The sequence below is a fragment of the Bufo bufo genome, chromosome 2, assembly GCF_905171765.1.
Source record: "Bufo bufo chromosome 2, aBufBuf1.1, whole genome shotgun sequence".
NCBI classification, from domain to species: domain Eukaryota; kingdom Metazoa; phylum Chordata; class Amphibia; order Anura; family Bufonidae; genus Bufo; species Bufo bufo.
The window spans coordinates 757,814,525-757,831,850 of NC_053390.1; the positions used below are offsets into that span (position 1 = coordinate 757,814,525).

General features: G+C 45.6%; 1 protein-coding gene across 1 annotated transcript in view; it reads left to right on the forward strand.

The window, feature by feature from the left end:
• DHX15 (DEAH-box helicase 15) overlaps positions 1-17,326 on the forward strand; it is a 65,371-nt gene that overhangs the window by 37,427 nt on the left and 10,618 nt on the right. The window contains exons 6-11 of the mRNA XM_040419026.1: positions 1,577-1,744; positions 2,606-2,692; positions 2,799-2,948; positions 5,468-5,576; positions 8,811-9,002; positions 16,304-16,426. Of these exons, the coding sequence (XP_040274960.1) occupies positions 1,577-1,744; positions 2,606-2,692; positions 2,799-2,948; positions 5,468-5,576; positions 8,811-9,002; positions 16,304-16,426 (829 nt within the window). The remainder of the gene's footprint in view (positions 1-1,576; positions 1,745-2,605; positions 2,693-2,798; positions 2,949-5,467; positions 5,577-8,810; positions 9,003-16,303; positions 16,427-17,326) is intronic.

A 17,326-nucleotide genomic window follows, 5' to 3' on the forward strand; every position in this document is an offset into this window, starting at 1 on the left:
TGGGCTCAGAGAAATCGGGCTTCTTCGGAGCAGATTTGCAAGGCGGCCACTTGGTCCTCCTTGCACACCTTCACCAAGTTCTACAGGGTGCATACTCATGCGTCGGCTGACGCTGCTTTAGGCCGTCTGGTGTTGCAGGCGGCAGTTGATTGATGCCTCTGGCGTTGGTTGAGTTTGTTCTGGTCCCTCCCTTCTGGGACTGCTCTGGAACGTCCCATGGTTTCCTGTGTCCCCCAAGGAATATGGGCGAGAAAAGGAGACTTTTGTATTACTTACCAGTAAAGTCTCTTTCTCGCTCTTCCTTGGGGGACACAGCACCCGCCCTTCATTGGGTTACAGTTGTGGTTCCGGCTTGGTTGCCCCCGTTGGGGCTCGACAGTTCTTTTTCCGGTTGGTGGTTATCTTTCACTACTTGGACACGCAACTGGCAGTCTCTTCTCCAGGCTGAAGGGTATAGCTGATGGAGGAGGGGCTTACAGCTTTCGCTTAGTGTCACGCCTCCTAGGGAGCAGAGCTATACCCATGGTTTCCTGTGTCCCCCAAGGAAGAGCGAGAAAGAGACTTTACTGGTAAGTAATACAAAAGTCTCCTTTTTCTGAGATTGTGACTTTGGGGTTTCTTAAAGGGCTTCTGTCACCCCACAAAAGTCATTTTTTTTTTTTTGGATAGTTACATTCCTTATAGCGCGATATAGGAGAATATAATAGTCTTACTTACTTTCATGCGGCCGTTTCTTTAGAAAACTAAGTTTTATAATATGTAAATGAGGGCTCTACCAGCAAGTAGGGCGTCTACTTGCTGGTAGCCGCAGCAGAAAACCGCCCCCTCGCCGTGTTGATTGACAGGGCCAGCCGTGATCTCCTCCTCCGGCCGGCCCTGTCAGTATTTCAAAAATCGCGCGCCTCTGTTCATTCGGCGCAGGCGCTCTGAGATGAGGAGGCTCGTCTCCTCAGAACTCCCTCAGTGCGCCGATGACGTCTTCTCTTTAGGTGATGTCATCGGCGCAGGCGCACTGAGGGAGTGCTGAGGAGACGAGCCTCCTCCTCTCAGAGCGCCTGCGCCGAATGACCAGAGGCGCGCGATTTTTGAAATACTGACAGGGCCGGCCGGAGGAGGAGATCACGGCTGGCCCTGTCAATCAACACGGCGAGGGGGCGGTTTTCTGCTGCGGCTACCAGCAAGTAGACGCCCTACTTGCTGGTAGAGACCGGATTTACATATTATAAAACTTCGTTTTCTAAAGAAACGGCCGCATGAAAGTAAGTGATAAGATTATATTCTCCTATATCGCACTATAAGGAATGTAACTATCCCAAAAAAAAAGACTTTTGTGGGGTGACAGAAGCCCTTTAAGCAGTAAGCCATAATCCAAATTATAACAAAGGCTTGAAATATCTCGCTTTGCATGTAATGAGTCTATATCATGTATTAGTTCAACCTTTTTAAGTTGCATTACTGAAATAAATGAACTTTTGCATGATGATCTAATTTTTCGAGTTTCACCTGTACATGCCACATGACAGCTGTTTCTGAATTAATTTTCCCCTTTCTATAATGTTTCTTTTTGTCCTTTTAGGAAATTGATGAAGCGTGCAAAAGGATAAAAAGAGAAATTGATGACTTGGGCCCTGAAGTTGGAGATATAAAGATCATCCCTCTATATTCTACCCTTCCACCCCAGCAACAGCAGAGAATATTTGAACCCCCTCCACCCAAGAAACCCAGTGGTGCAATAGGAAGGAAAGTGAGTATAAGAGCAGAGAGAACAAGAACGGAGGTCATCCTAAGATTGGCACATAGCAACGAACCACTGGCTCACTAAAGGATTGGGGGGGGAGGGGCAGGGACGCGTCTCCTGTAAACTGCCACACCAGTCCAGGTTCATGGGACTGACAGAGACAGCCAAGCACAGTACAACAGTTTGATGTCTCTTTCACAGGGTGATAGTCACTTTTTGTTAGGCTACTTTCATATTAGCGGCAGGCTGTTCCAGCGAGTTCACTTGTGCCGCCGGAGGGCCGCTCCAGCCCCATTGACTATAATGGGGGCAGGCCAGAGGTCTGGCAGCAGCACGGCAAACATGCAGAGAGGCGGCTGGAATAAAACTACGACGTTGCGGCAGCACAGATCCGGCAGGCTGTTCACCTGCCGGAGAAGGCTGCTGCTAGTGTGAAAGTAGCCCTAGACGCGCTCTCCTCTTTCTTGTAAGTGAGGGAGCCCAAATAGGGTTAATATGTTGTGAATGTCTTGTCTTTGTAAGACAGCTCCCGTAAAAGTAGGAGTGTTGAGGTCAACATGATGAACCATATTAAACCAGGCATATTGTCTGGTGGGGTTGATGTTAATAAATCGCACTGGAACTACATCTTCTTCCAGACCACATCCACTCGTCATTTGATTGGGCAGTGACAGGTCGTATCTCCATTTGCAACAAATACAGGTGTAAAGTTAATAAATGTGGGCAAAATACTTAAAAAAAAAAAAAAAAAATCTGTGAAAAAGATTTAAAAAAAAACCTGCACAATGTGGTAACTCAATATGTATGGAAGTAACATCGGCGATCTGTTTTCCATGATTTTCTAAGTTTCCTCTTGTCACTTTTTAGGTTGTGGTATCCACTAACATCGCTGAGACCTCATTAACCATTGATGGTGTTGTATTTGTGATCGATCCTGGATTTGCTAAGCAAAAGGTACATTGACCTTTTTATCACCTGATGTAGGAAATTGTAGTTGCTGTGACTTTCACTTTCATATTGTTATCCAATGTGTTAATGTGGCTCTTATGTGCATGAATAGGTGTACAACCCTCGAATTCGGGTAGAGTCTCTTCTGGTTACTGCTATCAGCAAGGCTTCCGCACAGCAAAGAGCAGGTCGTGCTGGTCGTACCAGGCCCGGCAAATGCTTCAGACTTTACACAGAGAAGGCGTATAAAACAGAAATGCAGGTAGGTTGTGTTTTTTATTTTCCTTTTACATTTTTTACAGGGGTTGAAATCTGCAAGTAACATAGAAGCAAATTTAAAACTGGAGTGGGTGAAGATATTATCCTTAATGGCCTATTCTCGTCTCCCTTTTTCATTTCTTTTGTGCCCCAATCACATTTCTAACCCTCTTTCCATCTCCATAGTAATTTAATTTCCCCATGTGTCGGTGTTCATTGCGTGGTTCTGCTGCTCGTTCCCTGGCTTTTCTTGCTTAGTGGGTGGTACGAGACAATGACTTCATGTATCCAGCAAGTGGCACTGTGATAGAAATCAGTGCTCCGTTTACTACCGTGTGTCCCAATGCTGCAATTTATAAGCATCACATCCACTCATTGAGAGGGACCTGGAATACATGGCATCCAATATTTCATAACCCTGGATCTTATAAACTGTGGGGAAAAGGTTATTACACTCCTGTGAGCACCGCGGCTTTCTCCATGCTTACCACACACAGCGCTGTACATTGTGAAGCGGGCTCTGCTTGGTATTGCAGCTCAGTCTCATTCACTGCAGCTGAGCGCGATACCAAGCACTAAGATACTGATGACCCATCTTGAGGAATCCTGGAAAACCCCTTTAAAGGGTATTCCAAACTTTTCGCTGATGGCTCAGTAGCTGCTTTTATATGAAAGCGTAAGTCTGAAAAGACGCTGAGTTTTCTACATGAAATAATTTGCCCATACCTAACACCCCAAAGTAAGCAATTGAGAGTTGTTGATTCCTTATGGCTACTGGACGTGTCCTTGTAGTTATTCCTGGCGGTTGAGCATGCACAGTATTGTGGTAAGTGCTAGGTTTCCCTGTCCTCGCTGCACAGGGTGAGCATGCTCCGTGAGCTGCACTTTAATTGCATTGTCAGAGCACCGCCAGCTGTGGGGACCTAACTATTATGAGAAGCAGTTGGGCTGGGCAGCCATGTCTAGCGGCTGGTGGGGCAGTCATCAATGTTATTTTATTGACGGCATAAGAAAAATTAATTGTTTGTACCATAGTTTGTCTCCTGTGCACCGCTCTCATGGTCACTAAATTGCCGAGGACCTTTGAGAGGAGCGTCCGTGTCAGCAGTGCACAGGAAGCAGAGGTGCTGGGAGTGGTGCTCCTGTGAGCTGTAGTTCCAGAGTTAGAACCTGCAGTCACATGGTATGAGCAGAGGGACGGCAGAAAAAGGTTAAAAATACTTAGAAGAGAATCTCAAAGTTAGTTTATTTTAGAAAAAACAAAGACCAAAGGTGTCCAATTGATAAAAAAAATGGAAAACTGTGTCCACCCAATGCAACCAAAAGGACAGCCGTAGTTGTAACTCGGTACTAGCTCCCCAGTAAAACAAGCGAAAAAACAAGAAAACAGAGCTCATAGTACCAAAAGTAAAAATATAATTTTATTGTAACATGATTAAAAAAAATAATGTGCCGTTAAGTGAATGGAAGCAGAAAAAGAGCGCCACCCTGGGATAGGAACACGTGTCAAATGTAAAAGGTAGTGATCAATGGAATAGATTGTATACGGTACGGTGACCAGCCAATGATCAAAAAAAAATAAAAAATGCAACCTAAATGACGGATGAGTCAGCGGTCAAAATAAAACCTTCACGGCAAAAAAAGCTAGAACGGGGTTTGCATTGCAAGTGCAACATAAATGAAGTCGGAGCAAACCTCAGTAATGACTAGATGTAAAATATCCTAATTTAAGTGCCGTATAGGTGAAAAAGAGCAGCGACTCACCAACAAAAGACTGTGTGCTATATCACCCAGCATGGCGCTACCCCAATGCGCGTTTCAGCTTCCCTTCGTCCGGGGGTCTTTACCATAGCGTAGTCTGTTTACAAGCTGAGGGCACTGTTTTTTGGGGGGAAAATGATGATTATGGGGAAATTCCTTTTAATATAGGATTTGAGTTATTCCAGCCACAGAAGCACTAATCAGGACCGGTCCATTAAAGGGCATCTGTCAGCAGATTTGACCTGTTACATGTGCACTTGGCAGCTGAAGACATCTGTGTTGGTCCCATGTTCATATGTGCCCGCATTGCTGAGAAAAGTGATTTTAATATATGCAAATGAGCCTCTAGGAGCAACGGGGGCGTTGCTGTTACACCTAGAGGCTCTGCTCTCTCTGCAACTGCTGCTCCCCACCATTTTGATTTTAGAAGAAGTCTGGACCAGGCATGATGTGGTTCACACAGCCTGGCCCTGTCAAAGTTCAGAGGGCGCAGCAGTAACAGGGAGAGCAGAGCCTCTAGGTGTAATGACGACGCCCCCGTTGCTCCTAGAGGCTCATTTGCATATATAAAAACATCATTTTTCTCAGTAATGCGGACACATATGAACATGGGACCAACACAGATGTCTTCAGCTGCCAAGTGCACATGTAACAGGTCAAATCTGCTGACAGATGCCCTTTAAATGACAGTGATGAGATGACACGTCTTCTACAGGTTTCATTATAATGTTTTTGCATGATTGTTTTATTTCTCCCTTTTAGGACAACACATACCCGGAGATTTTGAGATCCAACTTGGGCTCAGTGGTGCTGCAGCTGAAAAAGCTTGGTATTGATGACTTGGTACACTTTGACTTCATGGATCCACCAGGTATGATGCCGGGCGTGGACAAATTATACTGTGTAATTGGTAAAGCACTTGTAATGGTTTCTCCTGGTGTTCATTCTTACATCTTATGTTCGGTGAAAATGATTAGTTATTTCACCAAGCAGTGGAGGAACATTCAGTTCTCAATGTTCCTTTAAGTCGAGCCTAATTAAGTCGTTTGCCGTTAGCCATGTAAAACGAAGGCGTCTATGAACGTTTCAGCTGGGAAGTGTAATACTGACAAACAGTTGACTGCTTAGAGCAGAGCTGCAAACATCTGTTCAAATCCAAATATCGCCCTTATAGCAATCGTCTACGAACGCACTACTTATTAACCCCCTTCTTCCAAGCATTGCAGCTTACATGTATGGGTGTAGCCAGTGTGCTCATCCAAGGGATGAAAGCTGCAATGGCTTTAATTCATGAACATGGAAACATGTGCCCCATGTGGTGTTTAACCCTTAGGCCTCCGGAGGTTTTTGTGTTTTTATTTTTCTTCCCTATTTTCCTTGAGCCATAACTTTTTTATATTTCCGGTCACATAGCTGTACGAGGGCTTATTTTTTGCAGGACAGGTTGTACTTTCTAATGCCACCATTAATTATGGCATAAAATGTAATGGAAAGCGGTAAAATTCTAAAATGGGGTGGAATTGGAAAAAACACGCAATTCATCCATCGTTTTACGGGTTTGTTTCCACGGCGTTTCATTTACGGCAAAACTGACCCATGGCCTTCATTCTCTGGGTCCGTACGATTACAACGATACCCCATAAATGGCGTAAAAATAAATTTAAACTTTAATGAAGTTTTACATCACCATATTCTGTCCCCCAAAACTTTTTTATACTTATGTCTACTGAGCTGTTTAGGGGCTAGTTTTTTGCAGAGCAATCTGTAGTTTTAACTGATACAATTTTGGAGTGTGGGTGACTTTTTGATCACATTTTTTTGGGTAAGAGAAGCAATGAAAAAATGGCAAATTGACCATTTTGACCCCCTTTTCCATTACGCCATTCGCCCTATTGGAAATAATTTTTTGGGCTATTTTAATAGTATGGACGTTTTCTGTCGCGATTATACCCATGTTTGTTTACTGTTATTTAGGTATTTATTTTTTAATTATACGGTAAGGGGGTTTATTTAAACTTTCATATATTTTTTTTTATTTATAAAAAAAAATGTGATTTTGAAGCTCATATGAGCCAATAAATAATTTTTAAATTTGTTCTATCAGGGATTTTTTAAATGACATTTAAACTAAAAGTTGCTCATTTCTTATCCTGGCCTGCCATCGGGTGGCCAAAATAAGAATTGCAGCATGAACACTTAAAGCCTCGTCAGCGAGGCTTGCAGTGTTCAGCGCAACTACCGATGCCCACATTGGCTGCGCGAGGCATCGGTAGGAAGCCAAGAAGCGCGAGCTTCCAGGTTTTTGCGCATTTAGATGCCGTGATCTCACTTGATCACGGCATCTAAAGTCTTTAATTACCGCAATCGGCATTACTGCTGGTCGCGGTAATTACCCGCAGGTCTCTGCTGCATGAAACGGCGCTGGTAGCGAATGGGTTAAAGAATGGTCCACGCTTTAGGGAATGCAAAATCTGCTTAGGGAGAGAGCCTTAAACGACGTGAGGAGTCTTATGGGCCGTGCACGCTCCTCTGGAATTCTGGGGAGCCGGTATGCAAGTGAACTCTTAGCAAGCTCTGCCTCTAATGCCACCAGATGTAAGGTAGGTATCCTGTAAGTCTCACTTCTGGACCATTTGAAAGGCCTTGAGACATGATTTGGATATTACCTAAGCCACCACCTCATCTGCAGACAGCTGTTTCGGAGTGATTGGTCCTCATCAGTGCAGAGAGTGCTGGCTTAACTGGGCTAGAGTCCTACGTCTCCTTATGGAAAGCACCTTAAGCGGCGTGAGGAGTCCTATAGGCCATGCACACGCCTCTGAAGTTCTAGGATGTGAGCAATGAGTTCTTTGAGGTTACCATAGAGAGTGATCGGGGTAAGCTGCCTCAGATACATTAGTCACAATTCTACACTGTTTCTGAGGGGTTAATTGACCGGAATCTGCATCATCGCTGATGCCAGTCACTGAGGCTCAGTGTCGGGTGTATTACAAAGCCAGCCTTTGCCATGTATGGAGCAGGCTCTGTGTGTGAGCCATCCCTATAGGCCCCTTTCAGACGAGTGAGTTCCACGTGAGTATGCTGCGGCTCCCGTCCTGAACTCCCAGCGCTGACCGGGTTGTATTGCATTATATTGATTTATGATGCTATGTAACCCTTAGACTTCTGGAATGTATTGGATAACACTGACCGCATTATGTCAGTGTTGTGCAATACATTCCAGAACTCTAAGGGCTCTTTCACACGAGCGAATGCCGTGCGTGGAATCTGCTGCGTGAAAGAGAGCCAAGCCCTGTTTCGGACAGCAGAGACCCAGAGCATTAACATGATTGATAATGCTCCGTGCCGCTCTGTGATCTTTTTACTACAAAATCACAGTGAGATAAAGTTGTCACTGTGATTTTGTAGTAAAAAGATCACAGAGGCACGGAGCATTATTAATCATGTTAATGCTCCGGGTCTCTGCTGTATGGAACAGGGCTTGGCTGTCTTTCACGCAGCAGATTCCACCCACTGTATTCGCTCGTGTAAAAGAGCCCTAAGGGTTACATAGCATCATAACTAAATATAGTGCTATGCTTACCTCTTCTTCCTTTGAACATTCTTGGCCTTGAATAGGTCTGATACATCTTCTCTGTGGCACCGTATGTGGAGCAGACCCCTGACACTGCCTTCTACTTTGTAATGATATGTCTGAATGGTCAAAGATGCGTAGTTTAAAGGGGTTAATTAGTGACTGGTGCTAACCTGTGGAGGGAAACTTTTACATATAAGACTTATCCTCCTGCATTTCCCCGATGCCGCTGTCGCCTGCTGCAGGCTCCTCCGCCCATCTTCCAACTGGATGTGGCTGCTGAGCAGCTAAACGGGAAAAGAAGTGGCCACATCCGGTCGGGAGCAGGGCAGAAGAGCGCGCAACAATGCAGTGCAGACGACCGCATCGGGGAAACAAGGGAGGGTAAGTCCTATGTAAAAGCACTTCCTTCCAGAGGTTAGCACCAGTCACTAATTAGACTGAATACCCGGAGAACCCCTTTAATGTGATTTTTATTTTTTTTATTTTTTTGCACAACATTTATTTACTTTGTTTTTCTTCTGTCCATAGCCCCTGAAACACTGATGCGAGCTTTGGAGTTGCTAAATTACCTTGCTGCCTTAAATGATGATGGTGATCTGACTGAACTGGGATCCATGATGGCAGAGTTTCCCCTCGACCCCCAGCTTGCCAAGATGGTCATTGCCAGTTGTGACTTCAATTGTTCTAATGAGATCCTATCCATAACGGCTATGTTGTCAGGTAATAGCAGGGCACATGCAAGGCAAGAATGACTTAGGGGGGCATTCACACGACCATATGTATTTTGCAGTCCGCAAAAGCCGGATGATGTCCATTTGACATCTGTGTTGCCTTTGCTTTTTATGCGGACCCATTGACGTCAATGGGTCCGTGAACGGCATTTTGCAGCCGAGTATAGGACATGTTCTATGTTCTGTGGGCCGGACATACAGGTGCGGAAAGCACATGAATCATCTGTGTTTTTCACATCCTTATGTCTGTTCCCCAAAAATGCAACACAGACGTCATCCATATTGTGCCGATCCACCTTTTGCGTACTGCAAATACATACGATTGTGTGAATGCATTCTTACTGTGTATCCAAGTGACATAATGTCAGACTTCAGTATATGGGGTTGTATGGACCAGAGGCTAACACATGCTTACTGTCCCGTGTCTCTGCTCTTGGGGCTTTATCCACTTTGGACAGAGACTGTCGTGTATTGTGCTGCTGTCTCGTTATAGAGAGATGTTGTCTGTGCATGGGGGTGGAAATGGTTCAGGCGCTTAATGACAACCTACTTCGTCTTGCCTTTGCATGCAGCACGCATGCCTCATGAAGCATTGACTTATAGAATAAACCTGGCCATACACCAATACACCTATAGTGTCATTCCCTCAACATCTGCCATCAGTTGATAACATTTGGTGTGGGTTGATCTTGGCGGTGAGCGCGGTCTCTGTTGCAGTTAAAGGGGCTTTCCGGATTAAGGAGGAAACCGGGCAAACCCCCTGGTTCCACCTGAAATGGAGACCAGGGTACGTACTTGGCTCACAGATCCTGTGCCCACCCTCTGATTTTCCCAGCTACAGTGGTGATATGTCAACAACATATGACCACTTCAGCCAATCACTGGTCTCAGCGGTGCACCTGATGAGGCTAGATGAATGTTGTTGACGTAACTGCTGCTGCTGGGTTAACTAGGATCAGAGCGGTGCCCCAGGATCTGTGACTTACCCGTTTTTATTTCAGGTAGATCTAAGGGGGCTCTCCGGTTTCCTCCTGAAACTGGACAGACCATTTAACATGAGCGCTTGCTAGATCTCCATGTACATGATTGTGGGTCAGTTAAAGGAGATGGTCTTTAGGTGTTAGGTTTATGGCCAGTTTATGTCACACTCCTCCTTGCAAGATTATTTTATATATTCTTAGTGGTACGGAAGCTTTTACACATTTTTAATCTTACGGTTTAGGCTTTTCACAGGTTTTTGTAGACTTTAATGCCTATTCTAATGCAGTGTTTCCCAACCAGTGTTGCCTCCAGCTTTTGCAAAACTACACCTCCCAGCATGCCCGCACAGCCAAAGGCTGTCTGGGCATGCTGGGAGTTGTAGTTTTGCGACAGCCGGAGGCACACTGGTTGGGAAACACTGTTCTAATGGAATGTGAATAGCTTGCGGAGCAGCTGGTAACTAAATTCAAGGAAATATCCAAGACTTACTGTATTTTGAAGAACCATTAGAACCTCACACATGAAAATAGTTTCCAAAAAAAGATGTCTGTGTCGCACATAGAAACCAGTCTGAACCCAACTTTCAGTTTTCAGCATCAAGCTTGAAAATGAGGCGTTCTGACTGATTACTGTGGGCAATTGTGACGCTTCATCTTTGGCTTTGTTCACATCTGTGATTTGTATTATGAATGGAAAACACAGCACAGTGCCGGATTCATTGCACAGTGGACGCGGGCAGTGACTCACAGACCCCTATTGACTTACTATGGTTTCCGCTGTTATGTACTTATTGCATGCAGTGCTCTGCCCCTGTCCAAACTACCGAGTCTGCGACAGAGGCTTAACACTGGGCCTCCACTGCAGATGTGAACAGAGACTTAGAACCGTTTCTGCTGATCTGTTGAGTACTAACTAGCTTTGGCACATTGTCTGCAAAATTTCTTGATCTGAGAAATGAAGACTTAAAGAATTAAAGGAGTATTCTGGTTAGAACCGATGGCAAGCACAAGGATTGGATGGAGTGCCCTGTGATTGGAGTGACAAGTTAAAGGGGTTGTCTCACTTCAGTAAGTGGCATTTATCATGTAGAGAAAGTTAATGTAAGCCTGGCACTTACTAATACAGGGCTTGACAAATTTCCTTGGAATCTAGGAGCCAGCTAAAAAAGTTAGGAGCCAGGCGGAGCCGCGTCATAAAGCCCCTAGTAGGTGCCCCCCCCCTACTTCTCCATAGAGCCCCCCCAATAATGCTGTATACCATGTTACATATACCGCCGCTCCGTCCCCGGACCCTATTGACTATAATGGGGACGGGGGTGGAGCTCCGGCGCAGCATGGCAGTTTGCGGTGAGAGGCCGCCGGACTAAAAAGTTGGACATGCAGTACTTTTAATATAAAATTCAAGATGGTGGCTCACTTCAAACGTGATTGCGGAGCAGGTGCTACTAGCCCTGGTAAGAGGGACACCCACCCTCTGAAAATGTGGATTGGAAAGCTATAGTAAAGGGCGAGCACACTTCATTTGGACTAACACTAAAATTTAATTAAATCACACTTAATTTCACACGTGTATAACGGATAGATAAAAAGTTATAAAATACAAAGTGAAGTGTATTTTATGCTTTGTATTTTATTGTATTTTATAACTTTATCCGTTATACACGTGTGAAATTAAGTGTGATTTAATTAAATTTTAGTGTTAGTCCAAATGAAGTGTGCTCGCCCTTTACTATAGCTTTCCAATGCAGTACTTTTAGTCCGGCGGCCTTTCACCATGCACTGCCGTGCTGCGCCGGAGCTCCACCCCCATTATAGTCAATGGGGACAGAGCTGCGGTCCGGCAGAAGGACGGATCCGACAGGGTGAACAGCCTGCCAGATCCATCCTGCCGCAAGTGTGAAAGTAGCTTTAGTTCTATAGCTACTGAATGAGACAGAAGAAGGGATGCCTTTAACATATATATCTCCTTGAGAAGGCAATTTGATCCTAAAGGGTTAATTCAACCTGTAATCTAAACTGTCATCTGTCACTTCTCTTATCTCTCTGCTCCTGTCCCTTAATCTTATCACTGCTGCAACAAAAGCAGCCGACAGCCTTAGGCCTCTTTCACACTTGCGTTGTCCGGATCCGGCGTGTACTCCACTTGCCGGAATTACACTCCGGATCCGGAAAAACGCAAGTGTACTGAAAGCATTTGAAGACGGAACCGTCTTCCAAATGCTTTCAGTGTTACTATGGCACCCAGGACGCTATTAAAGTCCTGGTTGCCATAGTAGGAGCGGGGAGCGGGGGAGCGGTATACTTACAGTCCGTGCGGCTCCCGGGGCGCTCCAGAATGACGTCAGAGCGCCCCATGCGCATGGATGACGTGATCCATGTGATCACGTGATCCATGCGCTTGGGGCGCCCTGACGTCACTCTGGAGCGCCCGGGGAGCCGCACGGACGGTAAGTACACTGCTCCCCCGCTCCCCGCTACACTTACCATGGCTGTCAGGACTTTAGCGTCCCGGCAGCCATGGTAACCACTCTGAAAAAGCTAAATGTCGGCTCCGGCAATGCGCCGAAACGACGTTTAGCTTAAGGCCGGATCCGGATCAATGCCTTCCAATGGGCATTAATTCCGGATCCGGCCTTGCGGCAAGTGTTCCGGATTTTTGGCCGGAGCAAAAAGCGCAGCATGCTGCGGTATTTTCTCCGGCCAACAAACGTTCCGTACCGGAACTGAAGACATCCTGATGCATCCTGAACGGATTACTCTCCATTCAGAATGCATTAGGATAATCCTGATCAGGATTCTTCCGGCATAGAGCCCCGACGACGGAACTCTATGCCGGAAGACAATAACGCAGGTGTGAAAGAGCCCTAAGTGTAACCTGTTCTAGAGTCTGACTGACCTTTTAACTCAAAGAATCGAATGAGTCACTAACTAATTCGGATCTTTAGATTCTTTTAACCTGAGACTCATTCGATTCTTTCTTACTTAGACTCCCTCCTGTACTTGTGTCAGTGACTCAGAGCTGCTAGTGCTTGCCTTGCCTCAGCTCTGATTGGTTGGTGGGCGGGGAGGGGAGGGGCTGGCAGAAGCAGCTTCCACTCTAGGATCAGATTACACTCCTCCTGAGCCCCTCCCCTCCCTGCTGCCAGCGTCTCTGCTATTGTGTGCTGTGACGGAGATGTTTCACACGGTGCTGCCTCCGGACAGAACGGCAGCTCCGCACCCATCGCCCGGGCACCTTTGAAAACGGGCTGACAAATACCCAAGCGCCAGGACTAAATTCCTGGTCGCCATGGCGACTTGGCACCTGGGATTTGTCGAGCCCTGTACTAATGTATTGTTATTACCCATATTGCTTCCTTTGCTGGCTGGATTCATTTTTCCCTTACGCCCATGACGGCACCCTTGAGAGAGCCAGCCTCCATCCAGGACAGGAAACAGGAACCCCTGTGGAGAGCTTTAAAGGAGGGACATTGCCCCCTATAGCACCAGAGTTGAGAACTGTTGTCCTAGCCCTGAAGGGCTTTCTGCCCAAACTTCTAGAAAAAGGGGTAAAAATCTTTTCGGACAATGCTACCGTAGTATCCTGCCTGAACAGACAGGGAGGGACCAAATCAAAAGATCTATTGGCCTTAACAGTGGAAATTTCTCGGCATCCCCTCCCTATGCTAATATTCTGGAGGATAGAGTGCTCATTAGACCAGATCATTCCTTCCTTCCCAAGGTGGTTTCACCTTTTCATAGATCTCAAGACATTGTCCTTCCTCCCTTTTTGTCAGGCTGTTTGTGCAGTTTGGAGGAAGCAGTAAGGGTGATAGTTTCTTCCAGAACATTAGCCAGATGCCTATTCTGCAGCCGGTGAGTCTCCACCTTCGGGGCTCACTCAGCTAGATCTGTCTCTACCTCCTGGGCAGAAAGAGCTGATGCAACATTAGAGCCGATTTCTAGGGCGGCCATCGAAGTCCATGTGTACCTTTTTTTTTTTGGCACTATAGACTGGATTTAGACTCTAATGAGCGCTTGTCCTTTGGAAAAAAAAAAGGTTTTGCAGTAGTCTTCCCCCCCAAGCTAGTTCTATTCTAGTTGTCGTCTCTGAAGGGTGCGGTCATGGGTAATCGTTTTTTATTTTTTTTAAAGTGAAAAAAAAATAATAAAAATAATAATAATTCTTATAGAGCTTTACAGTAGTAAAGATGAGGACGAGTTCTCGCAATTAACTGGTGCTATAGGGACAATGCCCCTCCTTTAAAGCCCTCCACAGGGGTTCCTGTTTCCTGTCCTGGATGGAGGCGGGCTCTCTTAAAGGTACTGTCATGGGCTCATGGAAAAAATCCAGAATTTCTATCACGTTATACACAGCTCATTTCCGTGGTTACAGACCACCCTGCAATCCGTCAGTGGTGGTCGTGCTTGCACACTATAGGAAAAAAACAGTAGCCTAAATGTGCTCTCATGGTCCCGGCCACCAGAGAGGCTGACAATTTTTCCTTTGGTGTGCCAGCACGACCACCACTGATGGGTTGCACGACCACCGCTGATGGTAACCATGGAAACGAGCAGAGTATAATGTGATGGAAAAATTAATCCAGCCGGCAAAGGAGGCAATATGGATAATCACAATACATTAGTAACGGCCTTGTATTAACTTTCTCTACATCAGGCATCCTCAAACTGCGGCCCTCCAGCTGTTGCAAAACTACAACTCCCAGCATGCCCTAACAGCCTGCAGGTATCAGCCTACAGCAGGGCATTGTGGGAGTTGTACTTTTACAACAGCTGGAGGGCCGCAGTTTGAGGATGCCTGCTCTACATGATAAATGCCACTTACTGAAGTGAGACAACCCCTTTAAGCATGCTCACTACCATTTCATTAATCTCTATGGACCTGCCGGTGGAGTGTGGGGCTTGGCCATCTCTGGCAGTCCAATAAACTTGTGGTGGTGCACATATCATGACATCACTACTTTCAAACAGAGCACAGTGGACCCCCATTCTTGTCATTGGTGGGGGTTTTAGCAGTTGGACCCACACCCATCTAACAGTTATAGCCTATCCAGTGTATAGTGGGATAGCTTGTTGTGACCACGATACCCCTTTAAGAATATTCTTGTTCTTCCATGCATCAGTATTTTGTTCGTGTATATGCTCATTTATTATCACATTTTTTTATAGATCAATCAGATGATTCAGACTCAGAGCAGATGGGCAGGGCAGAGTCTTTCTTTCTCTCAGCGTTTTCTGTGGAGATGGTGGTAGCTTAGTGGGTGTAGCCATAACTTTTCATATCCTGTACCCCTCATCCTGATGGAGCGGCAGGTCCGGCATGCACCGTGCCGCTCCATTCATTCTCTATGGGAGTGCCAGAGATAGCTGAGCACTGCGCATGTTTGGCTTGCTGCTCCATCACAATGGTGTAGTGATCGTGGGGGTGCCCCCCCCCCCCACCCCCAATCAATTAGTTATTCCCTTCCCAGTGGATAGGGAATAACTTTGTTACCACTTTTAAGCATTGCATAGTGCCTATTCTTATCAAAGGGCTTTCTCTGACACCTTCAGTAGCACAGGACCTCCAGAGTGACACCCTCCCCTCTGTCTGAAAGAGGAGGATACTGAGCAGAGGACCCTCTCATCCCCCAATTAAAGCAGAATTCCCAAACAGGCTATATGAAAATAGGATTTCTAAACTGGACAACCTCCTAAAGGGCAAGCATCTGCTTTGTAGCTTCCTGTTGGGACTGATTGAAGAACTAGTCCCATCTGTCAGTTTATAAGATCGGATAATTTAAAGGGGAACATCCCATAAGATTAGAGAGGTGATAGGAAGTGTCACTACTGCTGCCACCTCCGCAGAGATCTGTTTCTCTATCGAATTGCAAGGAATTGGCCATTAGTGGAAGGAAGACTGCATTCTGAATGGACATACACAACCAAGTCCCAGCAGTTTTTTTCTTTTTCTTTTTCTTTATACCAATTTCCATAGGTTGTGGTGGAGAAGGCAGCCTTTCTCTGTTGCTCTGTTTAGTCCTTCTGACCCTCATACGTATGTTTGCTCACTTACTGGCTGTCATGGTGCTGTACACATCAATAAGCTCTAGACAGTATAATCCGATTCTTTGTAGTTTTGAAACCCTCTTGTCTTACAGATGGGGTTAGGTGTTGATGTACCAAAGAGAGGTAGTATACAGCCCACGATGACCATCCTGCCCTGCCCTATGCTCTGTGAACTGACCTAGCTAGGCCTTGTTCCTCTGTCAGTGAATGCGTGACTCATCGATATGGGCATTTGTGTTGGGCCCATACCAACCTTGTTTAGTCCCACAGTGTTTTATTCGACCCACGGAAGTCAAGAAAGCTGCAGATGAATCCAAGATGAGGTTTGCCCACATAGATGGCGATCATCTGACGCTGCTGAACGTCTACCACGCTTTCAAACAGAGTGAGTAGCTTTATTAAATGTATGCATTATGTATAAGGAGAAATAAATGGCCTGGATTAGTTTTCTTTTTAATTCTCTGTTCTCTGCTATGGTTTTAACCAGATTCATCCCATGATGGACACTGATGGTGCTTGACAGAATACATTGACTTAAAGGAGTATTCCGCTTTTGACAAGTTATCCCCTATCCACAGGATAGGGGATGACTACTAGATCAGTGGGGGTCCTACTCCAGAGAACCCACCAGTCAAAAGAACGGAGTCTCGGTAACCCTTGGGGACACCTGAAATTAATTGAGTGGCAGGTTGGGCATGGACACTGCTGCTTCATTCATCTCTATGGGATATCCCCCTACCCAGAACTCCCATTGTGATGAATGCAGCAGCAGTTCGCATGCCTGACCTGCCACCCCGTTCAATGGGTAGGGGGTCTCTGTTCTTGTGACTGTTGGTGGTCCCAGCCTCAGGACCTCTACTGATCTAATAATTAAAAAAACAAGTGGAATACCCCTTTAATTGGATCCTTCATTTTGAAATGTAAAATATCTCTACGTGCAATTTTTCTTGTCAGACTTGCCACAATCTGGGATGGAGCTTCCAGTGCAGATGTGAACACACAACACCAATCATAATTTACGCCCAAAGGCAATAATGGCTGTGAGCTAAAGATAGAAATGAATAAACACCTATAAATGTACAACACAGCCGTGTTCAAATGTAAAACATACCAAATCTTTATTGTTACATACAAAACATAATAAAAAACATTATATATATATATATAGATAGATAGATAGTGCTTCTAAGGCTACATGCACACGACCGTGCTGGTTTTTGCGGTCCGCAAACCGCGGATCCTTAAAAAACGAAGCCGCCTCTGTGCCTTCCGCAATTAACGAAAC